We start from the raw sequence: 26,891 nt of genomic DNA, 5'->3' as shown, positions 1-26,891 counted from the left end.
CCCTCCCCCCGGGGGACGGGCCCTCCCGCATCACCACGTGGCTTCCTCCTCCCGCAAACATTTTCACTCGCTTTTCCAGGTCGGTTTTTATTTAGAGGCGGTGCCCGGCGGCGTCCGGTGACACCGGGACCCGCAAAGCCGGCCCGGGGGCCCCCGCAGCCGGTGCCGCCCCCTCCCCACCAACCCCCCCCCCCCCCCGCCCTGCCGCCTCTTCCTCCTCCTCCTCCTCCTCTTCCAGCGGCCGCCGCCCCCTCCGCAAACGGAGGAAAAAAAAATCATATAAAAAAAAAAAAAAGGAGAAAACAACAGAAAAAGAGGGGGAAAAAGGCAAAGGGGTGGGCAAGGAGCCCCCGGGGCGGCAGAGCGCGGCCCGACCCGACGGCGCGGCGCACGGAGCCCCCCGGGAGCCCCCCCCCCCATCCCGCCACCATGAACAAGCTCTACATCGGGAACCTAAACGAGAACGTGACCCCCGCCGACTTGGAGAAAGTCTTCAACGACCACAAGATCTCCTTCAGCGGGCAGTTCCTGGTCAAGTCGGGCTATGCCTTTGTGGACTGCCCCGACGAGCAGTGGGCCATGAAAGCCATCGAAACTTTCTCGGGTGAGCGCCGTTATCTCCGCTTTCCCCCTCCCCCGGGCTCACCCCCCCCCCCTTCACCCCAAAGGCGGAGCCCCCATTGCGCCCCGTCGGGGGTTTGCAGCAGCGGAACCCCGCTTTGCACCCCGCAAACTTAGGGACCCCGCTTCCCACCCCCTAAAGAAAACAGGGACCCCCGCTCTCCCTCCCCTGCAAAGCCCAGGGACCCCTCCTCCCATCCCCTAAAAGCCTGAGGACCCCGCTTCCCACCCCCTCAAAACCCAGGGACCCCCTTTCCATCCCTCCCAAGAAACAGGGACCCTGCTTTCCTTCCCCTCCAAAACACAGGGACCCCACTTTCCATCCCTCCCAAGATCAGAGACCCCTCTTCCCAGCTCCCAGAAACCCAGGGACACCCCCCCTCCCTCCTCCCCAAACCTCTGTCTCCCCTCTTTCTCCTCTTCCAAGAAACAGCCCCCCCGCTTTCCTTTCCCTCCAAACCCACGGACCCCACTTCCCACCTCGCAGATAAACAGGGACCGCGCTTTCCATTTCTCCCAAACAGAGGGACCCCGCTTTCCACCCCCACCCCCAAACCCAGGGTCCTCACCTCCCCCCCCCCCCCCCTCCCGTCTCAGGGGTTGGCCCCCCCCGTCCCCGCGGGGTCCCGTCGCGGTGCGGGCGGGTGGGTTGGGACTTTGGCCATTTTGATTTGAAACTGGGTTTCCTGGGGCATGTGATGTGTGGAGGAGCGCGAAGGTCGCCATGCTGCTCGCGGGAAGAGAAAAAACCTCCCCGGGATGCAGAGAATTCCGAAAATAGACGATTTTTCGGTTTCCGCCCCCCCCCCCCCCCCATCTCCCGCGCCGAACCCCCTCCTCTCCATTCGGGCTCTTCCCTTCATCCCCCCCTCCAAAAAAAAAACCATCCTAAACCCCAACAGCGAGGAATCCCACTCCATTTTCCAAGAGAAATCCATTCCTGCCATGGAGTTTCAATTTTTTGAGCCTTTTAATGGGGGGTAAAAATCTCCCCTTGCGGGGATCGAAGCAGGCGGAATTAAATAATTGGTCTCAAAATGTTATTCCTCGTTTTCTTTTGCTCGAAGCGGGATGAAGGAAGGGATTAAACCTTCCTAGGGAACGTTATCCAGCCTCCCTCGCCGCTCCCTCCACCGCTGCCCATTTGAAGCCAGGCTGAGGTTTAATAAAATGCACTTGTAAAGGGGTCGGGGAATGCGTTTGTTCTGTGTTTGCTGTAATTCGAATTCAATTCGGGGTTTCCTCGCGCCTTCCCCCCATCGCTCCACCCGGATTTTAACAAACAGCCCCGTTTTGTTTTTAGGGAAAGTGGAGCTTCATGGAAAACAGCTCGAGATTGAACATTCGGTGCCTAAAAAGCAAAGGTAACGTGGCGCTTAAATTTCTTATTTTTATTATTTTTCAGCATTTCTAATGGGGGGGAATAAGATAAAGGAGGCAAAAAAAAAAATTTAAACGCAAATACGTGCATTTGAAATTAGAAGTGTTGATGCTTTGGGTTTAGAAGCGTCCCCAGCAAGGTGAGAGGCGGTTTTGAAGATTGAGGTTTAATTTCTTATTTTTTTTTAATTTTTTATTTAACGAAAAGTTCCTTCCCGAGCGACTTTTGGTTTTTTTTTAATAAAAAAAGAACTGGGGAAGTCATTCTCCCGCCACCCCCAAGGTGATGGGTGGTGGAGGCGCTTTGGGTTGGGTTTTTCAAACTTGTGGCACTGGAAGAATTTCCCAGCCCCGCTCGGCTCCTCTGCTGCGAAATGGGTGAAATCTTTTGTTTTCCAAGAGAAGAGTAAAAATTCAAAAAAAGAAAAAAATATCAGAAAAATGGAATTTGCTGGGATTTGGTGGTGAGGACTTAAAGAAAACAACCCCATGGGGCTGGGCTTGCCATGCCAGCAGGGATTTAAACCCTGGCTCAGGTCCTGCCCTGCGCCAACTTTTATTTTGGGGCAAAACCTGCCCTTTTTGGTGCTTTGCGTCCACCTGCCCACGCCTTCGCCCACGCCGCCCTTGCCCAGCGCGGCCTCTCCATCTTCTTGGCCCTTTGTTGTTGCGCACGGGGTTGGCGTGTCGGACGCCGGAGCAGCCCCGGCCCCCCCAGCCTTGGGATGATCAATATAAAGAGTTTGTGTTTGTCTTTTTGCAGAGAGCCCCCCTCAGCTCCAGGGGGTTGGCGGGCGAGCTCAGCCCCGACCCCAAAGCGTCCACGTTGGATCGCGCAGCCCGAACCCCACGTTGGCCACGTGACGAGGCGGTTACTTCAACGCCCGCGCGGAGGGAGGAGGCGAAGGCAACTCTTCCTCCCCTAACTCTCCCGCTTCCTTCGCCTCTTGACGAACCCCCCTCTCGCCTGGGGGGGTGGGAACCCCTTTTTGGGGTCCCCCACTTGGCCCCACTGCTGACCTTGGCCCCCCCTTGGCCGGGGCTGATGGGGTTCTCCCGCTTGGGGCTGATCTCTAAGGCAGAAAAACATCCATTTAATAATTTCCCAGCTGTGATTTTTATTCCGAGGGTAGATATCTTTTTTTTTAGCACCTGGTGGCGGGGATCGATCGGGTTCGTTGGGGCGCGGGGGATGCTGCGGCTTAATTAGCAAAGAGGGTAATTGGAAAGGCAATCGCCCCATGAAGGGTAACAGAACAGCACTCCCAAACCCCCATTCGTTTGTTGTTTTAGCGCTGCTGGATGATCCCTAGGCTTGGGGGGGGGGGGCGCAGATCCCACCCCCCAGGAGAAATTCCCTGAAAATGGGAATATTTCGGTGGTTTCTGCCATGCGGGGAAATGCTGGGGAGGGGGATCTTTCTGAGCGTTCGGTTTGCGTTTCTCCCGGCTCTGCTCAAAACCTGCTGAGCTTTGCTTTTCGCTGCAAACCTTCCTTCTGGGGGGGGGGGTTTAACGCCCCCCCCCGGGGGCTGTTGATGCTCCCGGAGCTGCGGGCGGACCGCGGGGGTCCCGGGGGGTCCCGGGCGGGGCCGCCGCCGCCGTTACTTTGTGTCGCTTTGGAGAAGTCGTTTGTGTTTCTGGGGGCGGAAAAAAGGCAACTTTTTTTTTTGGCAGCTGAGTGTAAACCCGGCAGGTTGTTACCCCGAAGGAGGTTTTGGGGGCCGTTCGGTGGATTTTGGGGGCCGCCCCCCACCCCGAGGATGCCGGGGGGGGGGGCGGGGATGGTGTTCCCTCCAGGGCGACGTTTTGTTGTTTTTTTTTTTCCCTTTCCTTTCTGCCTGTTTTCCAGACTGGCTTTTCCAGTTTAAAGGCACACAGCACAGGAAATGGTTAATTAAGAGCGAGCAGGGAGGGCAGAATCCCGGAGTTTGGGATCCGAGCCGCCCAGCACCCCCTCTCCCCCCCCTCCCCAAACCTGAGAGGAATTCATTTTTTTCCCCTAAGAAATGTGGGAAAACGAGTCCTGAGCGTTGGTGCGATTCTCAGTGAATTTCTGACGTAAAAATGTGGCTTTTTTTGGTTGTGTTTTGCTCTCCCTGAAGGTGCGGGGGGGGCAGAAGTCTCGGGGGGGGGGGGTTTGGGGCAGCGACTGTGCCCGTGTGGTGTAAAGAAACCCCTCCTGCTGAAAAAGTCTCTCCTGACCCTAAAACCATCACAGAAACGAATTACCCCCTCGTTGGTGTCGGTGAGCAGAGTGGAGCCCCCCCCAAAACGCCCAGGAAGGATCAACCGCTTTGGGGCTGTTTAATTACAAGGATTCATCAAACAACACTTAAAGCTGCGAATTGGGGGTAATGATGAGGGGCAACCATTTTAACGAAATGCTTTTAGAAGTGTTCGAGTGTGGAGAAAAGACGGTGCTGATAAATCGGTTTTGTTAAAACCCCTCTCAGTTTTAAAGTGAGTTCAGATTTAAAGTTGGGGGTTATTTATTTATTATTTTTTCCCGGTTAGAAAAAGTTGGAGAAACTTAAGAGGATTTAAAAAAAAAAAAAAGTCTTAAAAATTATTACTCGCTTTATTCTTCCGAAGGTTAAAAATGAGAGGATTCTTTAAGGGGAAAAAAAAAGTTTTCCTGCTTAAGATTAAGGGTTTGGGGGGGGGTTGGGGCTGGGAAGCTGAAAAGCCCGGAGTCGCTGGGGTCGAAAGAATGAATGAATGAAGAGAGGAGGAGGGGTGAGAGGGGGGAAAAAAGTGAATCCATCAAGCAGACATTCCAAATATGAGGAATGTGGAAGTGAGTCGAGCCGAGAGAATGAGAGCAAGTAATTGGGGGGGAAAAGGGAGAGGGATTGATAACAGAGTCGGAGCGAAGGGGCTGCGTGTGAGGAGGCGCAGGGTCCTGGGCAGGGAAATTATTAAATGGTGTTCATGAAGTGAGGGTTTGCAGTGCTGCACACAAATGGATGGAGAAATCTTAACATTTGCTTTATTTTTTCAGTCTTTGTTTCAAATTCATGGGGGTTTTTTTTGCACCAGAGAAATGCTCTCTTTGCCCGAGCGTAATTGTGCAATTAATAGTTAACGAAATGTGTGATGGTTTTGGTAAGAGCAAAGTGGGATTTCTTTTGTTTGTTAGAATTAACCAAAAGACGCCTCTTTCTCCCTCCTGACGTTTGGCTTCGCTGAAAACTGAACTGAAAGAAAAGTTTGCCGCTTCTTTTCGGTTAAGATAAGGGCTGAGATAAAAAGTGCTTTTAAGGCAGCCCCAAGATCCCTCCCTGCCCCTCAAACCAGGGCTGCTTTGCCAGTCGGTGCCATTTAGCGACACCCTTGTTTACAGCAGGGCAGGAGGAGAGGGGTTTCATGGGGTTTGGCTTATTTCTATTTTTTTGCTTACCAAACAGGGCAATAATGCAGAACTCCACGTTTTTGTGAGCCCCCAGCTCTGAGCTCTGTTGATTTTACACCTCTGAGAACTGGAGGCATGTGGAAATTAAGATTATTTTTTTTTTTTTGGTGATTTCCAGCTAGAAAATCCTAGAAATAATGAAGTCATTAAATTAGTCATTAGGAATTTGTCAGAAAGTTTCATCCATGATGTTTGAAACTGAGACAATTTAATCATTTTTAACACACCTTGGGGAAAGGAATGCATTTACCAATTTACAGCCTGGAGGCAGAGCAATGCCTTTATTTCCCCTTTCCATGTAGGAGCTGTAGCTGGCAAAAATGACCAAGAAATTGCAATTTAACCATAAACATCATAGCTCCAAGACTGGACCTGGAGAAGACAGAGCCCATCCCATGGAGGTGCCCTTCGTTAAGAGTCTGGTGATTTTTAAATTCCAAAGAAAAGAATAAACCGAATTCCTTCGAGAACCTTGTTGGCAACCACAGGGGCTGAATCCTCTTCTCCAGCGGAGTTGGTTTCTGCCTGGGCCGTTGAGGTTGAGCCCAGCAGAGCCCGGGCTGGGGGAAGCTGGGGTTAAAGTACTCCCTTTGAAAACTGAGACCTTCCAGAATCTTAAAAAAAAAAAAGAATAAATGGAATAAATGGAGCTTTCTGCCTCCCTCAGCCCAAGCCCCCAGCGATGTTAATGTTTTCCAGAGTTACTGGCAGGGTTTGGGAGAGTTGAGGCATGGCCCCGGGTTGGAGCATCAGGAACCCCCTGCTCCCCGCTGGGCTCAGGGCTCAGCACCTGCATCGCCGCTGGCACCCGCGTGTTCTGGGTTTGGGAACGGAAGGTGCTTTATTTCTGCTTCTTTTAATGATGCCACTGGTTTGTAAAACGGTTTTGGTGGGGAGAGGAAGGAGCCTAAAGCAAAGCACAGGGAAACACCACGGCTGCTGGTGCCTCCCCGTTCCCAGGAATTAGGGAGCAGAGAGGGAGAGAACAGAACAGCTGAGTCTGAAACCAGGAGGTTGCGATTTTCTTTTTTAAAAGAGCCTTTTAAAGAGGTCATGGAGACTTTTCTGGGTTTGGTTGGTTTGGTTATTTTTTTTTTTTAACTCACCAAAGAGGAGCTTTGCAAAAGTTTTAGGTGAAAAGTGTCATTTTCTCTGTGACCACAAAGGCATTAAAAAGCTTAAGCGAGGGTGTTGGCTCCAAAAATCACCACTCCTGAACAGCACTGCCGGCTGCTTCTCTTGGTTGGTGGATGCAACGGGGTCCCAGGTGGACCCCGATAACCCCAGGAGGATTCAGCAGGAGTTCTTTGCAAGGTCTGCCCGTTCTCCTCGCTGCCGGGCTCTTCGCTGACCGATGCGTTTGAGCCTTTGTGCACCTTTAAATTCTTATTCTGCCCAGTTGGAAGCAGGGAAATTATTGGGAGGGTCCAGCACTGGGTACCTCGGGGGGAGGGGTAAAAAATGCCCTTGCCCAGCAGAGTGTAAAGAGAGAAAAATGCATCAGTGATGGAGCTGATGTCCCACATTGTCCTGCTCCCCCTTGGGATGGCGTTTGGCTGCTGCAGGGAGAGCCGCAGGGGTACTTGTGGAATGATCTCCTCACCAGGAGCGTTTTTCTTAACCTGTTTTTATGAAACGAGAAGCCCAGAGCCCACGGTGAGGGTTTGTCCACGCAGGAGCCACGTGTGGGGTTTCATCCCGCTCACCGCGGCTGCTCGTTACCTGTAAAGGGGCAAAGCCCACAGGGAATTCAGATCAGAAACCTTTGCTGGGGTTTCCCCGAACATTAGAAGTTTATGCTGGAAGTGGTGGAGCCGGGGGGATCGCAGGGGTCTCGGCTGAAAGGTTTTCCTTGTTTCTGCAAGAGGTGCTGTCCTTACATCTCCATCCGTCTGTCCTTGCATGTTTTCTGGTGAACCTTGAGCTGTTCTTCTCGGGTGTCGTCGTGACCCGTGTCCCTGTGGAAGGGATGAGCTGCGGGGATGTTGGGGTTGGCCAAGGTGACCTCGGGGGGTCCCTCCCCACCCGAGTCCTGCCCTGAGCCGAGGGCAAATGTCTCCGACCAAAGCAGGAGGGAGGCTTTAGCCCATTGTGGGTCGGTTGTGCCGTGGGAAGGTGGACGCCAGGTGGTGTTTTAAGCTGGTTTGCTTAAACCCAGTGTGTATTTTCTGCTCCTGGTGGAATAACCCCTGGAAGAGGAGTCGAAACCAGTTCTCCATCGTTTTTTTTTGGTCCAGTGTCCACAGCCAGGTCTTGAAGATGCTGGAGGGCTCCTCGTGGTTCTGGGTATGTAAATTGAAAAGAAAACCATCGTGCTTTCATTGAAACCCGCTCGGTTCCCTCCTCTGGGCAGAGTTAGCGATGGATGGGGCTTCCTGGAGAAGGCTTTCGTGGGGACTGGGGTCCTGCAGCCCTTTCGTGGCTCCTGCGAGCCCTTCCCGTAGGGGACACTGCCTGACCCGTGTCCCTTTCCCTGGGCTTTGGCTTCATTGTAGGAGCCTCCGAAGCGAAGCTGTCTGCCTCTTGGCATGGCTGTGGCTTTGGGGTGGGGAGGCTGTGGGGTACCAGGGAGGTCTGCACGTGCTGGGGAGCCGTTCGTCCTCCCCACGCCATTGCCTCGGGTCAAGTCTGCTCTGGGAGCTTCCCCAAGGACGATCATAAACCACAGCAAGAGGTGGGGACAGTTTATTGGGATTCTGTCAGGAGATGAGGGGCCGGGAGCTGTTTGAGCTTGGCAGGAGGGAGCAGGGATGTCGGTGGAGACGGTGCCCAGGATGGGGTGGGAATGCCTGGGAGGGCACAGCCAAGGCAGCGGCACAGGAGGGAGTGAGCATCCCTGCTCCGCTCGCACCTCCTGATGGGGAAAAAGCAGAGGAGCGCAGCCTTCTCTCTGGGTGGAAAAAAAGGAGAAAATAAACAAACATAAAAAATGTGTCCGTCCGTCTCAAAGGAGCCCTCACGATCCATCAGGAAATGGGTCATTTATTTTATTGTAACTGACACTTGGGAGCCCTGACATGGCCAGAGCTGAAATTTCACACTTTTCTGGCTACTGGAATTGTCTGATCCGTACGGAGCAAACTGGTTTAAGAAAATACAACCCTAATCCACGGGCATCCCCGGCAGAAGTAGGTCCGCGCTTTATTTTTAAAGGTAATCCCCCAGGTTGGGTTTAAGATGCTCCGAGCGGCGTCCGCTGCAATAACAGCGAGAGCAGCCCTGCGCCCCAGGAGCCGCTGGGAGCTGGCAGGGCTCCACGCGGCGCGCGGCGAGACGCAAATCCCGCCTGGTCCGCGGGTATTGCGATGTGTAAACAGCACTTGAGATTACAGGGAAAAGGATTTGCACAAAAGGGAGAAAGTTTTGACTCGGGCGAAAGTCCCACTGCAGTTTCCTTTCTTACAGTGTTAGAAGCGGAGATGCTGGGGGAGCAGCCTCCTGCACCAGGGCGTGAAAGAGGCAGGAGGACGGTGATCCAGAGCCGAATAAAAGGGAATGAAAAAAAAAAAAGAGGATCTCGGGGCCAAGTTTTCACCCACAGTCGGAGCCAGATTTTTCTAACTTGCATTTGAGCATCTAAACAAAAGCTCCGTTCTCAGAAGCGATTGGTACCCGATGTGCCGAGCACTCCTGAAAAATCTGACTGTTGGGATTCCTGCTTGTTTCTTGAGATGTGGATCTGTGCACTGGTCCTGTCCCTTCGCCCCCGATGCCGCAGGGGCAGCTGCCGCCCAACAGCCCCTGGGGGGCAATGGGTGCGAGGGGCACAGTGGTAGGTCCAGAGGAATTCCTTGTCCGCCTGCTTTTTAGCTCTTAGCTGCACAGAGAGCCGTTGCGTTTGGTGCTTGTGGTGGAAGGCTGGTCAAATCATTTGGGAATTCCAGGATTGCATGGGGACGAGGGTTTGGGAGCTGCGGATGCGGTGCAGAACGAGCGGCACAGAGCTGCGGCGCGGCAAGGCTGGGACGGAGCGATGCCTGGGATGCTCTGTTCTCCCAGCTCTGTAGGTTCCCCAGTGTTTATCACCTGCAGAGCTCTGGCTCTGCTTCAGCTCCTGTGGGGTTGGACCTTCTGGCTGTGTTGGGTGCAGAGAACGATGTCCCTCTTGGGGTTTTGCAAGTGATCGCAGTGTCTGCCTGTGAGGTGGGTGAGCCCCGTGGTTCTCCCGTGTAACCAGCGCTCTCTGTCTTAGCCAAATTATTCCTTGGTTAATCCTGGTCGTATTCAAGCTGTCTTGATCACCAGAGTGGGTAGTTGTGCGTGTGTAAATATAGATGTATATATGTGATTGTATCTGTTTTCTTTGCTATGAATACACCCCTGTGTGTTTTGTGATCTCACAGAATCATAGAATAGTTTGGGTTGGAAGGGACCTTAAAGATCATCCAGTTCCACCCCTGCCGTGGGCAGGGACATCCCGCTGGCTCAGGCTGCTCAAGGTCCATCCAACCTGGCCTGGAACACCTCCAGGGATGGGGCAGCCACATCTCCTGTGGTTCCAGCCTCTGGCATAAAAGTATTTACAAAGAGATTGATCCAAATGGGCAAAGACTGCAAGAAAATTGTGATCTCCTTAAGGAAGAAGAGCTTGTGGCTGCTCTAGGCTTTTATGGAGTTGTTTGGGGGGTAATTTCATGAGAAGCCAAGAACCTCCTATAAATGTTGTGCTTTTAGGCTGGGATTCACGAGCTTTGAAACGGGGAAGCCATCCTTTTGAAGTTAATGGGGCTGCTTCGATGGTAAAATGAGGCATTTGCTGAATTGGAGCCTAAATATACAACTTTATATAGTCATTGTTTAGTGCTTGGTTACAGCTGAACTAATAACGCAACAAATTTCTCTGACATCTGCAGCCTCTCCTTGCTCGTGGCAGAGACGCAAAGTGGCTGTGACTTTTATATGTGATGTGTATTGTGGAGAGAGAATGGTTGTGACTCTTTAAAAGCTGCGGTTTGACTGAAGACCTTCCCAGTGAGCCGTTATCCGCCCCGCGAGCCGTCATCCGCCCCGCGATATCGTTCCTGTGCCTTCCTGGCTCTCCCCCCGCCTGCCTGGCGCGAATATTTGCACAGCGTTAATTTTATGTTTAGTTTCCCCCTGTACTTGTTTCTCCTGCAGCTTCGAGAGCTCCTTTCTGCCGCTGTTTGCGCCGGTGAAACTTGGCCATGTGAATGTTTATGGAAGGCAGACAGGAGAGAGGGCACGGGCACGTCTGAGGGGAATTCGCTTAGGAAAGAATCCAGATCAGATACACGGGAGGCTTTGTGCTGGATTTCCCTTGCGGTGCGTTGAATTCATTTGCTGTGGGTTTTGTTGGTATGGTTTTCCATTGTGCCTGTGCCAAAGCAGCGATGGGCTTTAAACGGCTTTGCTTCGGCACCACTATATGTAATGATGGTGGAGTAGAAAAGCTCCATCCACGCTGTTTTCCGGCTCCTACCCAAGCTTCGACCTTTTCCTTTTCTCCTATTATTCATGGCCCTCTTGCTGAGAAAAAATGACCCCAAACTCACAAACTGAGGATGCCTTTCCCCCGGCTGGAACCTGTCCGCCTCCATTGATACTGATCCAGTTCCGAGGGAACCAAGGAAGCAGCCGAGGGTGTAAATCTCTCCCAAACCTGAGTCGGCACCCAAAGAGGAGCACGGTCACATCCATGCAGGCTCCGTGGGCGCTGCTGCCTCCCTTGGTTGGGCTCTGTGAGGTGGGTTTGTTGTCATCTTTGCCCCGAGGGTGGTTATGGTGGGTGCTGAACAAGGAGCCTTACTTTCTCATTTTTCAATGAAAATGTTCTATTGCATTCTCTTAGAAGAGCTTTGCTTTGCCCTCCCCTCCTTTCTAAGAGAAAATGCAAGAGAGAGTGTCTCGTGCAGCCAGATTTGGTGAAGAACTCGGTTCTTCTGTTTAAAACTTATGCTGAAAATGAAAAATAATGAAAGAAGAGCCCACCACACTTGTACTTTCACATCTCTGTTTCTTCTCTTTACCTGGGCAGAAGCATTTTGATCTTACTTGCAGTTTTCAGTGGAAAAAGCATCACGGCTTTGCCGCAGCTGGGGCTGAGCCGCAGCCTGGCTGTGGTGCCCAACCTGCACTGGTCTTGATGCTGTCCTCGACCGGATCCGCCAGAGCTGAAAGGGCTTTGGGAGCTCCTGCCTGGGATCTGGGCTGGAATGTATGCCCAACACAATGGGGTTTGATCCCAAACCCCGCTGCCTCGTTACCCCAATGGGGGGAATTGTTCAGGCTGGGTACGGCATTGCGGGTCTTAATTGGAGTTTTGGTCAAAGGGTCTCCACCCTTGAATAAGGTTCATAAGACAGTGTAACCCGTGCTGTAGCCTCTGGATTCTCTCTTTAGGAGTCTCCCTTGATCTCGGAGAGCTTGTCTGTGTGTGATCGCTGCACTGGGCCAACTCCATTTAGCTTCAACTTGCTCAGTGCTGCTGGCCCAGAGCTTTTGCATTGATTTTGATCCAGCCTTATCCGATAGGTCTGTACCTGCCAGGCGTGAGGGTCTGCAGAGCCGCGCTGCTCCCCGGCACGGTGACGGCCCAGCGGAGCAGCCCTCAGAGCCACCAGCACTGCTGCCGCCTCCACCTCCTCCTCCCTCAATCAGAAAAACCCTCAGAAGTCGTAGGCAGTTTTGTTTCCTCTTCCTTTTTGGCGCGGGCAAGCGCTCCTGCATCTGGGGCTGGTGGGGCCCCGGTGCCCTGCGGCTCTCCTCGGCCGTAACGAACCCCTCCTCGTTGCCCCTGCTCGAAGCGCCCCGAGCCCGCGGGCTCCGCTCGGAGCCAATCCTCCACTGTCCGCCAGGGCTGGGGATGCAGGATAAGAAGGTGTTCCTGGCTGCTTTCTGTAGGCAGAATTGTGCGAAATGTGTCTGAGCAGCAGCTGCCGATCACCCTCATAATGATGTTTAATGATTAAGAACTTGGAGCCGTCTAAGATCCACCTTAGAGCCTGTGCTGATGGGATTTGGGTTTTCCTCTGTGTGGGAGCTGCCCGATGTTTCACTCGGCTGCTTCGCAAAGCCTGAACCCATCCCAGAGCATCCCCCAGTCCGTAGCCACATCAGAGCCACTGGAAACCAGTTCGGAATGTGTCCGGGACACTGGAGGAGGGCAGAGGTGCCCTCTCGTGGTGAGGAGCAGAGGGCGAGAGGTTCAGGGTGGCACCCAACTGGGTGCTCACACCCTGTCCCCAGCGCCTAACGAAGGCAGTAACGAAGGGCAGGAGTCAGTGTGGCCACGCTGTGGGTTTCACAGCACCTGAGCTTTTGTTTCATGTGCTGTTGGGTTTGGGAGAGGACGGCAGGAGAGCTGGTGGGCTCCATCTCCTGTGTGGGTGGCTGTTGTAGCCCCGGAGGCAGCTGGCTGAGCGAGAAGCCACACTTGGGACCTCTTCTACTCAAAACTGGCCCTGATGGCTGAAGGGAGATGCTCTGAAATGTGCAGAATGCACCAAAGTGGAGAATTTCTCTGCTTTTATTCAGGTGTTTATATCAGCGGTGGAGGGCAGCTGACAGCGGTGCGGGGCTGGCAGCGCTCCCATCGGCGCTGTGATGATGCGCGGGTGGTGCTGGGTGTTGCCTTCCCCGGTTGTTGTGTTGTGCTGCGCTCTGAAGCGACGGTCTCAGAAGTGCTTCAAGACCCATGGGTCAAAGAACATCTGTCACCCTTCCACACAGAATGGTCTGCAAGAAAATTCAAACCCCGCGTTTGTCGGTGTGTTCGTTGCTGACAGCGCCAGCTCGGGGTCGGGTTTGAGTGAGGTCAGTTTGAGAATGGACCTTTAAAGGGATGGAAGCCTCTCAAGGGGTCTCTCTGGCTGCCAAGCAGTGCTGGGACCAAGCTGGGAGGGAATGGGGGTGTTTGTCGGAAGCAGGGTGTCCTGTTGAGGCGTGGGGTTGGGTTGCTGGTTGTGAGAACCCACCAAGTTCACCTAAGCTTGGCTTTGGGGCATGTTCAGGGCATCAGAAAGAGCCTTTCAATATGTGGCAACTCTCCAGAAAATTAGAATGGAAAGATAATGCAAAATGGATGCATTGTGTAAAACTCATCCATCTTTCTTCTCTATTACTTATCCTGCCTGCAGACGCTTGATGTATTGACTTTGGCAAGGAGTAACTGCCAAGGTCTGGAGGATGATTGGAGTCTTCCTCTGGGCAAGTTGAGGATAAGGGGTTTTGAGATTTCTGGGAGAAGACTCTCACCTTTTGAAGCCCCCGGGGTGTCAACTTCTCTCCGAGGCTGGCAGTAAGCTGGGTGTGGATGTGTTCCATGGGTGCTGAGTGTGCTCCATGCCAGCATCGTCTGCCTGGGGTCAGCTGGGGAAAATGAGGACTGGAGAGGTGACACAGCAGCTTAATAGAGGAGGGAATGTGAAAGCATTTTTCCCAGCTCTAGGATTAACCAGTCCCTTCTGTACCCGGGGTGCAGCAGCTCTTCTAAAAATGGGAATGAGTTCTCTGAGGCTTTCAGAGGGACCTCAGGGACAACTGCTCGTTCTCGGCAGCTCCCTGAAAAAATCCGATGAGTTATTAGGCGTGATTCTCCACGTACAAGGCAGTTCCAAAAAAGAACTAATGGGGAGAAACCAATTAGACAGATTTATTAGCCCAAGATCAAATTCTGGTGGCTGAGATGATTGATGGCAAAGATTACTCGTGTCGTGCTTGCTCGTCAGAGGTAACGGGGGGCCAAGGCGAGTGGCTCTGTGTGAGACTCCTGCATGAAGGAGGTGTTTCTCCAAAATCCCATGGCTGGTTCTCTCCTGTGTCCCTCCAACTCCAAGCAGCAAAGTATCTTTGTTGGCTTGGCCTGATCTCCTCAGGAGGGGCCTCTTGGATCGTTTCTCTTCAAAGGATGAGGCCAGTTTTCTCTCTGCTTTTCTTTCTGCTTCTGCTGCTTTAATCTTGTCATTACAGATATTTGCATATTTCTTTCTCAACCTCCTCTTCCTTTTATTCCACCCCCAAATCTCTTTCCCGTCAGCCACCCCGCCGCTCTGGGTTTGCCGTTGCACAGGCGCAGCTGGGACTCTGCTCCCCTCCCTTGGGCAGATCCCCCATGAACCACAACCGTTGTGGCCATGGAGGCTTTTTGCTGGTGTGGGGGTTATTAAGTTGTTATTTATTAGGGAAGCTTTAGGATCTGAGGCCGAGCAGGTCGGTATGCTTGGAAGGAAGGAAAGTAGCAGCTTGAAATAACACGAGATGCTTTTGGAAGAAAGGATGCTAAGGTTCAAGAGTTAAGATAGAGTTTGTCGTGCTGATGATGTCATGTTGACATCTGGTGGGAGAAGGTGTTTTGAAGGCAGGGGATGGTTCTCTGGGAGGACTTTGCTTTTTCTTTGTGGGAGATACAGAAAATCGTTGTTTAAATTGGTGTTTCCTGAGCAGGTAGTGAGCTGGGTCCCTTTTCAGGATGTGAAGATGATTGCTCTTCTCCCCCATTCCGTCTCTCCTGGATTCTGCTCAATCGTAGTGCAAAGTGGGGGTTTTTGTTAGGGTTCCACCACTCCCTCTCTCTTGCTCTGTGGGGCCATACGTGACCCTGCCCGTGCCACAGCCCAGGTCATTGTCCAAACCCACCTCAACCAGCAGCTCTGGTGGTGAAACTGGATTTTGAAGCAAAGGGTCAAGAAGGGTTCTGGGGGGACCAGGGGTGGGGAAAGGGGCAGCTGGGAGAGGGCAGTGATGTCCTTAACGCTGGCAGGAAAATTCAAGGCTCTAAAAAATGCCTTTAAATTAGGGCTCACGCCCCCCAAGCCTTTAGGAAATGCTCAGATTGAGTATTCCTGGTGTCTGACATCTCGGCATCAATGCTCAAAACCAAGGTGATGCCTCCACATCTCAGAGCTCTGGGTTTAGCCTTTTTGCAAACTCGGGGGAAGCCTTTTCCATGGTTCCTCCCCATTCCCATATTGAGGTTTTTCTTCCAAACCACAAAGGCTCTGAAAGTTCAGCCTGGACCTGCAGTTCCTCTGGGAAGAAGGTGGGTCAGGAGGGTTGGATTCGGGAAAAAAATGCAAGTATCGTTCTCAAACCTCGGTAACTGCGTTGACGGAGGAGGTGGGATCGCTGCCCTTGCTTGAGCATCATCGGGTGAATTTGGTGTGTGGGTTCTCCCTGCCTTGGCCGTGTGTGAGCACTTCCCAGCGAGCACCTTTCATCCCTGATCCTGCTGGGAAGTGCAAGTGTTGATGGGTTGGAGTACAACGACTCACCGGCACGTGGGGAAGCCTGGAGATGTGTTGGCTGGGATGGACACCCAAAAGAGGGCAAATGATGGGGGAAACAGCGCAAGCCTGGGGGCAGGTTGGGTCTGAGCTGGCAGACGGTGCTGGGCTGCGCTCGGAGGTGTGGTGGCAGGGACCCGGTGGGGCTCCCAGCGGGTACCTCCTCCTCTGTGCTTTTGTTTCCCTGTCAGTAAAGGGAGGACAGGGATAATATTCCTGCTTTGTGGAGATGCTGGCAAATTGAAAGCCTATCAATTCATAAAGCAAAAGCGAGTAATTTCAGCTACAACTTTTCTCCGGGTCCCCCTGGCAACATTTGTGTCTTAGCAACCACTTTTTCCTATTTAAAAATGTTTAAAACATTAAAAAACGCCACCACCACATTAAGCACGGGATTAAGTGCTTTCCTGAATCAAAGCCTAACTAGATAAATGAAATGCTGTTAATTGAATCAGGGATGCACTGTGTTTTCAGACTCCAAATTTGCATAACATTTGCATTTGATTGAAAAGCCATCATTAGTGTTGTTCAGTTCTAGTAGGTCCCCTCTGGCTTTGGCCGTGCTCCCCCTGTCCTGAGGAGCTGAAGAAATGGTGTTGGTAGGAGACGGCCAGGATGGGTCAGTGCTTGGGGTCGGGCAGAGCCCTGAGCTTGGCTGAGCTCTGCCATCAGCGCTTGGTCCTTCAGCATCTCCTGGTGCCTTTCGTCACCTCTGCTTTGAGAAGTAGGTGGTGGGGGACAGAGAAGGCTCAGGAGGTGTTGCTGATGCCCTTAGTGCAGAGCGATGGGAGCAGAGGACCAGCAGGTCCTGCCGGGGTGCTTGGGGTTGGCCCTTCTGGGTGTGGTGGTGGCACCCAGAGGCAGCGATGCTGGGTGGGCTGCGAGGGCTCGGGGTGCAGAACAGTTCCTACCTGGCTCTGCGGCTGCTGGAGACCAACAGGTGGTGTTTCCTGACTGAACAGGGCTTTCCTTTCCAACCATTTTTTCCTGTTTCACCTGGATTTCTGCCTTTTGGAGAAGGGCTTCCTACTGGTTTGACCCCTGTGGCATTGGTTGGAGCAGTTCAAGAGGGTGTGAAATCTCCGTGGTGCCCGGATATTGCAGGATCCACCAGGGCAATCTGCTCCACGTCGTTGCTTTTTCCCGCAGTGAGGTTTAGCTGGTGGACTGAGCTCATTGAAAAGCTGGCTGAAGGAAAAGCTGTGGAAAAACCTTTGATTGAGCAGATCTTGGTGCTTCCTCTGCGTGGAGGTAACGAGGGACTGACCCGAGATGCTCGTGTGTGGTGTGGGTCCCATCACAGCCCCTGGGTACACCAGGGTGGGTGTTTTTTCTCCCAGTGAGCCCAGCCCGTAGCTGGCGATGGTTCACTGGGAACGTCAAGAGGTTTCAAAGGTCTCACTTCACCTCCTGGTGCTGCAGGACAGACAGGAGATCCGCACGGGGCACGTTGCCGGGCTCTCAGGTGCTGGAGGATGCGGTGGGATGCTAAAATGCCATTATCACAGACAGCATCGTCAGTGTGAGCAGGAGGGCGATGCTGGGATCCTCCCGCTGGGATCCGTGCCCGGGACCTGCGGCTCCTCTCCCCTTGCAGCTCAGCCTCTCTTCACCCCCAGTTTTTTCCTTCTTTGTTTCCTTTTTAAATTACAAAAAGCCACCGGGCCATGGGCAGAATCCATCCGTATCGGCAAATGGACTTTTCTTTACCAGCTCAATCAGTCCACGCCGGCTCATGCCAAGGATCTGGGAGGATGCTGCCTTCGGCGTAAGCTGAGCGGCTTCGTGAGAGCCACTGTCCTCTGCTATGGGCTGGAGACGCGGGGGCTGAGGGCACGAGCACCGCAGCCCTTCAGCAGTGTGGAAGGGAGGAGCTCCTGCCGTTGGCACATCGTGAATAAAAAGGCAGGGAATCGCCGCCTCGCAGCGTTATTTATTTGGAGTAAAGCTCTGCTTGGAGCGGAGGTGGGAGCAGAGCTGGGCTATCGCCTTCGGTGGCACGGAGTGGCATTTTTGCGACGGAGGATTTAAATACGGCGGGACCCGCGTCCAGCAGAGCAAAGAGCTGGGTTTATTTATTCATGACTTCCTCTGTAATTCTAACCCCAGCTGCTGCTCGGATGGAGCCGGATCCGTCGGACAGGAGGCTTCCACCCAAGCAGCTCCGTGTCGAGCCAGACCTCACCGAAGGGTGATGGATGTGCCCGACTCCACCCTCCCCAGGGCAGGATGGGCGCCAGTGGCGACAGGACGGGAGTCAAGGGTTCGGGATGGGTTTTCACAGGATCCTCCTCTGCTTTGTGCAGCTCGCCCGGATGGGCTGAGAAAAGACCTCGACTCCCTCTGAGCGCAGCCTCGTGGGGATTTAAAATCTAGCAGTGACTGAGCGGTGAATAATCCCAGTGGCCTGGTGCGATGGGAGGAATTACTGCTTAATTAACATATTAATAAAAGGGCAGCAGCCCCGGTGAGGCGCAGAGCAGTTCCTTGCCTTTCCCGGCCGGCGCGGATGCGGGCGATGCTCTGCTGGGCAGTCGCTCCGGAGAGATCCACAGAGGAGAGTCACTGCTTTTATTTATTTATTTATTTATTTTAGGGGGAGAAAATGAGATGCCACCAGCTGAATCTCTGCATGAGGACATAAACGGCTCTTTTCTCTCCATAGTGCATCCAATTCTGGTCACGTATGTGCCCAACACATGCTCTGCCCGTGCAGATGCTCGGAGCTCTCCGGAGAAGTTTCCGCGGCAGGGGTGGGCGGTGGGAGACCTGCGGGGTTTTCTCTATCGCTTCAAGTCCTTTTGACCCTCCCTGGGTTGTGACATTCTTGGCATTCTGAATTTCTTAGCCTCTCTCTGGTTCATTTTGGGATGCGGATTAGCATGTAAACGCCAGATCTGGTTTCAGAGTGTCCCTCCGCTTTGCCTCCTGCCACCCCCCGCGATGTGCTGTGGTTGTAAGGCTTGGGCTGCGTTCATTTTCCTCATCCACCTGGTTTGCGTTTGTAGTAGTGATAGAATTTGGTGTTTCTGAGCCTTCCTGCTGTCCGAGCTGCCAGAAACACTGGAAATTTCATTTTTTTTGTGCTTCATTTTGACTTTTAGGGGGGGGGGAGCAGTTCCAGATCTGACCATCCCATCCCTCTGGGCTGAGTCTTTGGGAGGGAAACATCAGTCCTTGTTTTGTTTGAAACCAGCGGACCCAGACAGCCCTTTGGGGGATTTTGATGTGCGTGGGTTTGTGTTGGATCAGAGGAGATGCTCGAGGCACCTGCTTCCATGTCTTGGGATGAAGGGGCTGGGGAGGAATCCCCACCTGTGTGGCTAAACCATACCCGTGGCTTTGGGCCAGTTCATGCTGAGATGGTTTCTTCTCATTGACAAATAAGCTGAGCTGCCTTCTGAAGCTGTGCAATTAGATGATAAGGATCTGGAATCTCATCTTTCCTCTCTTTTTTTTAGATTGTTTCAAACATTCATAAATACTTTGTATTTTAAAGCCCTCGTTCATGATCAGCAGATCCGAGGATTTTGGTTGGATATCATCCTAGCGCCCAGCTGCGGTCACAGCATTTCTCTTCCTTCTCTTCAGGCACCTTAAAATTCAATGGGTTTGGTTATTCCTGAAAAAGAGATCAAAAGGGGGAACCGGCCACCCAGGAGGGGTTGGCACCGTTCACCTTGGGTTGCACCCACAGAGCTGCATCCTTGCAAGCCTTGGGCACCTAAAGGTGTCGTTGTCCCCGAGCGGAGATCGCGCGGTGCCTGGCAGCCGCGGTGGAGCGGCCGTGTGCTGGTGCCGGAGCGGCTGGACGAGCCCGCGGCTGCTCTCAGCTGTCTGCGGCAGCTGCAGGGGGGACGACAGCACCCCCGGCGTAAATTTGGCATCGGAATTTAAAAAAAGAGTTGCTATTTTGGGAAAAGTGAGGTGAGGAAGAGCCAAAAATGTGAGTGGAGAAGCAGCCCGAGCCCATCTCAGGCGGTGGAGCTGGGATGCCCACGCCTTGATCTCTCCGGTTAAAATTCATCCAGGGTTTTGGATGCGCAGTGATGCTCTGGCCGGTGGTTGGTGGCATCCCGAGGGTCATCTCCTCATGCCTCCTGTGCGGGAGGACAGGTTCCAGGAGCTCCCGTTCTGCTTTCTAATAGTTCTGTTTAATCTGGCAAAAGTCTCTGCCTTCCCAGCTGTGGCCGTGTTTGGGCTTCAGCCCGTGCCGAAGGGTCGGGGGTTTTGGCATCTTGATGCCTGTGAAGCTCCCGGCACAAATCCGGCACCGCCTGGGTGGGCGTAATGAGCCAGAAGCCATCGGAGACCCTGGTAGTGTGTGGAAGTGCAAAGCCTGATTAGAGACATCGATGTGCAACAGCTCAATGAGAGAGCGCCGCAGTTCGGAAACCAAATCTGCTTTTTAATCACTTTTCATTGATTTCAGGAGCCGGAAAATTCAAATCCGAAACATCCCACCCCAGCTGCGATGGGAGGTAAGAGGAGCAAGCAGAGAAGCATAGACCAGATTTAAGGACTAATTCCCTGTCCGTGTTTCTGTACTTGTGATTAAAGTTGATTTATCCTATTCTTTATTATTAATTGGGTCTGATTGTGCTAGATCCTTGCGTCCCTGGAGCTTATTCCTCTTCCGTTAGAGGAGTAAATTCAACTGATAGAAGCAATGTAAACCCCACCAACAGAAATCCCTGTTAATAACAGGGTTTTACGATTTATCCGTTGTATAAGGCATAAAATGGATCCGTTCTTCCTTCCGGCTACTGGGACTTTTCCCTGACTCTCTTTTTTTCCCCAGCTGGCTCCGAGGCCCCTTGGTCCATGAGCTTCCTTCGGCTAATTGCTTGTGAAATCTTAATGACTAGAAAGCTGCTTTTATTGATTGATTGTGTTTCCTTGGTCTGTCCTGATGGTCCCGGTGCAAAGTGGGTTTGTTTCTCCCGTATCCAGGTGCTGGATGGTCTGCTGGCCCAGTACGGCACCGTGGAAAACTGCGAGCAAGGTAGGACTGGAACAAGAAGGTGGAGTTCAGATGTTTTCTGCCCAGGCTGGTTTTGGGGAAAAGGAGGGTGTGGGTGGACGTGCGGTTTTCCTTCGTTGGCAGAAGCCGTGGCAGATGATGTCGAGAGGTCTCAGCCTGGTTGTTGGGACTCTTACGTTCCCTGTTGCTAAAGCTGCGTCCTGTGCGGTGGCTTTGGGTGTTGGGTCAGCGTTGTTCCCGCACGCTCAGGGGAAGCTGCGGGATGCTCTCCCGAGGCCGGCTGGGACTGCCTGTCTCCACTTGGCAGCCTTTATCTCGGCCTCTAATGGTGATCAGTTGAGGTTTAATATCGCCCCGGGGATGTTTAATGAGGGTACGGTTACCATAACCCTCCTAGAAACGGAAAAGAGGGCTCAGAGAAGCCCCTGGGACTGTCCCTGAGCTCCAGGGAGGAATGGCAGGATGGAGTTGGCTTTGGTGGCTTTGCTGCAGAGCACAATGGTGCGTTGGGATCCTTCAAATAAGGGAAGATCTGCGCTGCTGGGGATGAGTCTCAGCGTGGCCTGAGCCCTCGGGCACTTCTCCCTGGTGGAAGAAAAATGTTTGCAGGTCCCTGGGGAGCCCTGGCGAGAGCTCTCTGTTTCCTGGGGGTCTCGGCTCGGTTCGCGTTGCCTCTCTAATTTCTGCCTCTTCCTTGCAGTGAACACAGACAGCGAGACCGCCGTGGTCAACGTCACCTACGCCAACCGGGAGCAGACCAGGCAGTAAGTGTCCCATGTCCCCTCCCTGCGGCTCCGGCTCCTTCCCTGCTTGCAGAAAGCAGGATTTCCAGTGCTGGAAGTCGGGTTACCCCAGAACTCCTAAATTTTGTCTAATAATGCATCAAATCGCCCTTCAGAAGACACCCATGGTTTTAGGCTTTTCTGTGCAGTTCAGGGAGGAAGAATATAACTTTTTGCTCTGGGAAAAGTGGAGATTTCCTTGTATTTGTGTGACTTAAGGAGTTATGTCTCCAGAAGAAGTAATAATGAGACCAAATATCATAGGAGCTGGCAGGCATCAAGCAGTGTGTGTCCTCTCGGCTGATGGCCGTGTCCCTGGGAGATTTGCGCTCCATTCCCTGTCCCGCCAAAGGAAGATCAGTTTTAAGGTGCCTAAATGTAAATGGAAAAATCAGTTGGATTTTCACTGCTGTCTATTTTGCTTTCCTGTTGCTCCCCCACAAAGGGCTCAGGAAAGCTGGGAAAGGGATGGGAGAGGTACTTCAGGGCGCGGTTTAGTGGGCGTATTGGTGTTGTGTTGATGGTTGGACTTGATTGCAGAGGTTTTTCCAACCTTAACGATTCCACGATTCTATAAAGCACACAGCAAAAGTTTTGTGCAAGTAGTTTTGCCCTCAGGGTGCAGCCCTTCTGCGCTGCTTTTTGCTCCTCCAGGGATGAGGTTCTTCATGCAGCATCTTTCTCTGGTGCCTCCACCTCCTGCGGGGATGGGGCTGCGGGCAGGGAAGGTCTCAATTCACCTGTTTTTCGGGATTTTTTCCGGGTTGTGTTCTGCAAGAGAATGAGCCACCGGGTGCTTCTGGAGAGCTGCAGCCCGGGGAGGTTGGAAGGAGCTGTGGAGAGCGGTGGCCAAAGCGGTTGCGTTGCTCTTGCTGCCAGCCCCATCTATCGACAACTTCCAGCTCCTGCAGTCCTGCCAGGAATGGGATTTGATACCGGCCCTAAATAAAGGCAGAGGGGACCTGCACAATCCTGCCCTGCACCCTTCACTCCCATTCCCTCCCTTGGGTGCTCTGAGAGGTTTCCCTTAAAATACTTCAGGTCCTCCAGGCTGAGTGGAAAGTCCTGCCAGGTCCCCACAGACCTGTGATGTCTCCTTTCCCACCTCCGGGTGCTCTCATTATGGTTTATGCCAGGGAGGGCTTGGCCTGGTTAGGATTGAGCTGACGATGCTCAGGGTGGGAGTGTGAGACCCTCACCCTGACCTTCTCTCTGCCTCCAGAGCCATCATGAAGCTGAACGGGCACCAACTGGAGAACCACGCGCTGAAGGTCTCCTACATCCCTGACGAGCAGTCTGTGCAAGGGCCGGAGAACGGGCGGCGAGGCGGCTTTGGGGCGCGCGGTGCTCCCAGGCAGGGCTCCCCCGTCACCGCGGGAGCACCCATCAAGCAGCAGCCAGTGGACATCCCCCTCCGCCTCCTGGTGCCCACCCAGTACGTGGGTGCCATCATCGGCAAGGAAGGAGCCACCATCAGGAACATCACCAAGCAGACGCAGTCCAAGTGAGTCCACTCTCCCGGTTTGCGCCTTGTTGAGCTGGGTTGTCCGCAGTGATACCCGAAGCTGGATTTATTTTGGAAAATGGGCTGTTGGAGGCTGCTCCGGGTCCCTTTCCGTGCAGGGCAATGTGTCCGAGAGCCACCTTCCCATGCCCTACCCCAGCCACGCTTTCTTGGCAGCCTCTCCTCATGTGTTTCCCTCTGCCAGGGCTGTCCTGGCTGGGGCAGGACAGTGCAGGAGTGCGGGAAGGTTGCTGTGGCAGCCGGTCTCGTGTAGCACAAGCCTGGTGAACTTCAGCTGCTGCTCCTGCATTTGGCCCCAAACTGGTGTCGGCTCCACTCTTGTGCCCCAAGGAAGGCTCTGTCTGAGATGTGAAGTGATGGACAGCCCATCGTGTCTCCAGGCACGTGCGTGTTCCACCACTCAATCACTCCTGTTACTTAAAATAAATACTGCTGATGCCTTTTTGGTGTTCTTGGGATCTGAGCTTCAAACCACTGCATCCATATATTGAGCCCAGAATTGACTCCTTTCTTCTTCCCATGGCACGTGCAACCTTACTGTGTTGCTGGAGGTCCATGGGGACACTGGGGGAGCGGAGCATCCGGGAAGTGGCAGGGCTGTTCCCCCTCCTCAGCGCCCGTCCTGTGCCTGCAGGATTGATGTGCACCGGAAAGAAAATGCAGGAGCTGCAGAAAAAGCCATCAGCATCCACTCCACCCCCGAGGGCTGCTCCGCTGCCTGCAAGATGATTTTGGAGATCATGCAGAAGGAGGCAAAGGACACCAAGACGTAAGGTTTCCCCCTGCCTTTATGCACACGTACCCCATCCATGGCTCTTGGCTAGGCTGTGGCTCTATCCCAATGCCCGGAGCCGGGGAACGCTCCCGTGTGTGCAGGAGCTTTGCCCTGGGGGACCAGGGGACTCTGAGCAAAGGGACTTGAGCTTCCTCCATCCCTCTGTACCAATCCCCTCTTCTTCTGGCTGCAGTGATCGCTCATGTTGGTTTTTTTTCCCTGCTTCTCTCTTAAGAGCTGATGAAGTGCCTCTGAAAATCTTGGCCCATAATAACTTTGTGGGACGCCTGATCGGCAAAGAAGGGCGAAACTTGAAGAAAGTGGAGCAGGACACGGAGACAAAAATCACCATCTCATCGTAAGGCTTCTTGCTCTCCTTGGGGAAAGCCGGGCAGAGCTTCCTGGGGCTGGAGCGGGCGGGGAGGATGGGGAGACGGCGGCTGTGGTGAGAGTGGGCAGAGGTGCCAGGAATCCTGCCTGGGATTTTTGGGGCTTTATTCCCCAGAATGCCCTTGGAAAATCTTGGCTTTGTTATTTCTGTGTTCCCCTCCCCTTGGGGTGCCCCCAGCACCCCCCCAGCACCCACCACGGAGCAGAGCGCTGGTTGGGCAGGGCAGGGGCTCGGCGCTGACGCTGGCTTTCCCATCAGCTTGCAGGATCTGACTCTCTACAACCCTGAGAGGACCATCACGGTGAAGGGCTCCATCGAGAACTGCTGCAAAGCAGAGCAGGAGATCATGAAGAAAGTGAGGGAAGCCTACGAGAACGACGTGGCTGCCATGAGTGTGAGTGGGGTTCGGCCCTGCCCTGCGTCCCCGCTGGTGGCAGCTCTCTAGAAGTATAAAGGCGACGTGCATGTCTCTCCTTTTGCCCTTAGTTGCAATCTCACCTCATCCCTGGCCTTAACCTGGCTGCGGTTGGCCTCTTCCCTGCCTCCTCCAACGCAGTGCCTCCTCCGCCGAGCAGCGTCTCCGGAGCGGCGCCGTACAGCTCCTTCATGGTAGGTGAACATCAGGCGGCTCAAACTGCTCCAGCTTCCAGCTCGGGGATCTCCCTGGTGATGGTTGGGGTTGTGCCTTCTGCTGTCAGCGGACACCAGGTCGGGTCTGGCGTGAGTGCAGGGTTTGGTTGTTAAAACTGTTGCAGACAGTGGTGGAGAAAGGTGCTCAGACCCTGCAGAGTTTGGTGGGAGAGGTGTGGGCATCGCTTGGGCTCCAAGAACCCCTTCCCCAGTCCCTGTGGTGGCACTGAGCCCTGAATGGTGACCCTGTACCTCAGCCCCCGGAGCAGGAGACGGTGCACGTCTTCATCCCCGCGCAGGCGGTTGGCGCCATCATCGGCAAGAAGGGCCAGCACATCAAGCAGCTCTCCCGGTTCGCAAGTGCCTCTATCAAGGTAGGGTTTTCGTGACGGGGACTCCTCCTCTGCCGGCACCTCCCCGCGTGGGACCTTCTCTGAAAGCCTGGGTGGTTGGTCTGGGGGCCCCATCCTGTGGCGTGGAGGAGGGAGGGCACGGCCACCACCCTGTCACCACTGCTCCCCATCACTGCCGCCGTCTCTCTTCCCCCTCCAGATCGCTCCTCCGGAGACGCCGGACTCCAAAGTGCGCATGGTGGTCATCACGGGCCCTCCAGAAGCTCAGTTCAAGGTTCCCACTGTGCCTCTGTCTCCGCGGGGGATTTGGGTGCCTCTCTCTGCTGGGAAGTGAGGAGCAGGGGGGTGACCTCGGTTCTGAGCCCAATTTGTGCCTGGGTTAACCCAGCGGCTCTCCCAGCAGGATGAGCTGGATTGAAATCCCCAGGAACTGGGATTTCCTGGGATAGTGGCCTGTGCCGGGTCTGGGACATGGAGACCCCTGAGCCGGCTGCGCACCCAGACTGCGGTGGGGACACCTGGGGGTAGGACATCTCAGGTGATGCCTGACTCCATGCTCCCTCCTCGTTGCAGGCGCAAGGCAGGATTTATGGGAAACTGAAGGAGGAAAACTTCTTTGGGCCGAAGGAAGAAGTGAAGCTGGAGACGCACATCCGGGTCCCCGCCTCGGCCGCGGGCAGGGTCATCGGCAAAGGGGGAAAAACCGTAAGCAAGAAGTGATGCTTGTATGGGAATGCAAGGAACCTGGGGGGGGAACATCCCTGGGGAACAGGGTGGGATTCCCTGGAGGGGCTCATCCTCCCACACAGCACAGCGGGATCTTCTGTGCCCCACAGGTCAATGAGCTGCAGAACCTGACGGCGGCGGAGGTGGTGGTGCCGCGGGACCAGACCCCTGACGAGAACGAGCAGGTCATTGTGAAGATCATCGGGCATTTCTACGCCAGCCAGGTACGGCCCCAGCAGCTCCCACGCCAGCAGCGGTGGATTCTCCGATGGCTCGTGTGGGGTTGTGTCTATGGGTGTATCCTCCTGGGGAAGTTCATTCCATGCCTGGCTGGTGGCGTTTGCAGCAGTGGGTGTTGGTGAGCTGGGCCTTTTGCCATGGGTGGTGGTGTGAGCTGTGGGAGAAGCAAGAGGAGCTGTGGGAGCACTTGCACGTGCAGATTGTGACCTCCCACACCCGCCTGCTGGAGGAAACCATGCTAAAAGTAAGGCAGGAAGGGATCTCCATGAGCAACCGCACCCAGCCCTGCCCTGCTGAGCACCCTCGTGTCTTTCACCACACTCAAAGCCATTTCCCTCGGGCTCTCGCGGGGTTCCCCTCCAGTTCCCCCATTGCTCTCTCCTCCGCAGATGGCTCAGCGCAAGATCCGGGACATCCTGGCTCAGGTGAAGCAGCAGCACCAGAAGGGACAGAGTGGGCAGATGCAAGCGCGGAGGAAATAAGAGCAGCACCGACACCAACGTGAAACGCGGAACAAGCCAATGCCGGGCTTAAGAGTGGCTGGGAATCAGTTACCGTAGAGAGATGCTAATTGTTTCATTAACCGAGATTAAAGGCAGTTTGATTGGCTTCCAGGGTAGATGGCTAGGGTAAACAAAAAAATTGGATCCGTTTTTAGCTCCACGTGCCAGGACAGCTACTTAAATGAAGCGAGAGGTGCTGCAGCGCCAGGCCAGGCGGCCGCTCTGCCGGCGCGGTGCCGGGGACGAGGGTGAGGAGAAGCCACCGCGGCGCTGCGCCCCTCTGGCGGGTGCAGCATTCGCCCCTCTCATTTAAGTAGCCTCCGGAG

General features: G+C 54.0%; 1 protein-coding gene across 1 annotated transcript; it reads left to right on the top strand.

Annotated features, from left to right (window-relative positions):
• The first annotated feature begins 429 nt into the window (after positions 1-429).
• Positions 430-26,891, top strand: IGF2BP1 (insulin like growth factor 2 mRNA binding protein 1). The gene is made up of 15 exons (XM_054088477.1): positions 430-604; positions 1,925-1,985; positions 20,089-20,137; positions 20,610-20,661; positions 21,341-21,404; positions 22,645-22,926; positions 23,582-23,716; positions 23,958-24,080; positions 24,372-24,507; positions 24,600-24,722; positions 25,001-25,117; positions 25,296-25,370; positions 25,670-25,801; positions 25,933-26,046; positions 26,452-26,891. Exons 1-15 carry the CDS (start codon positions 430-432, stop codon positions 26,542-26,544), a joined length of 1,731 nt encoding a protein of 576 aa, XP_053944452.1. The 3' UTR covers positions 26,545-26,891.

This window comes from Cuculus canorus, chromosome 25, assembly GCF_017976375.1.
Source record: "Cuculus canorus isolate bCucCan1 chromosome 25, bCucCan1.pri, whole genome shotgun sequence".
Lineage (NCBI taxonomy): Eukaryota > Metazoa > Chordata > Aves > Cuculiformes > Cuculidae > Cuculus > Cuculus canorus.
This window is presented reverse-complemented; position numbering and strand designations above follow the sequence as displayed.

Bases quoted from the DNA above. Each gene is read 5' to 3' on its own strand.
- IGF2BP1 (XM_054088477.1), top strand. From the start codon at position 430: ATGAACAAGCTCTACATCGGGAACCTAAACGAGAACGTGACCCCCGCC. The intron at 24,723-25,000 runs GTAGGTGAACAT...CCTGTACCTCAG, and splicing joins CGCCGTACAGCTCCTTCATG to CCCCCGGAGCAGGAGACGGT. The intron at 25,802-25,932 runs GTAAGCAAGAAG...TGTGCCCCACAG, and splicing joins TCGGCAAAGGGGGAAAAACC to GTCAATGAGCTGCAGAACCT.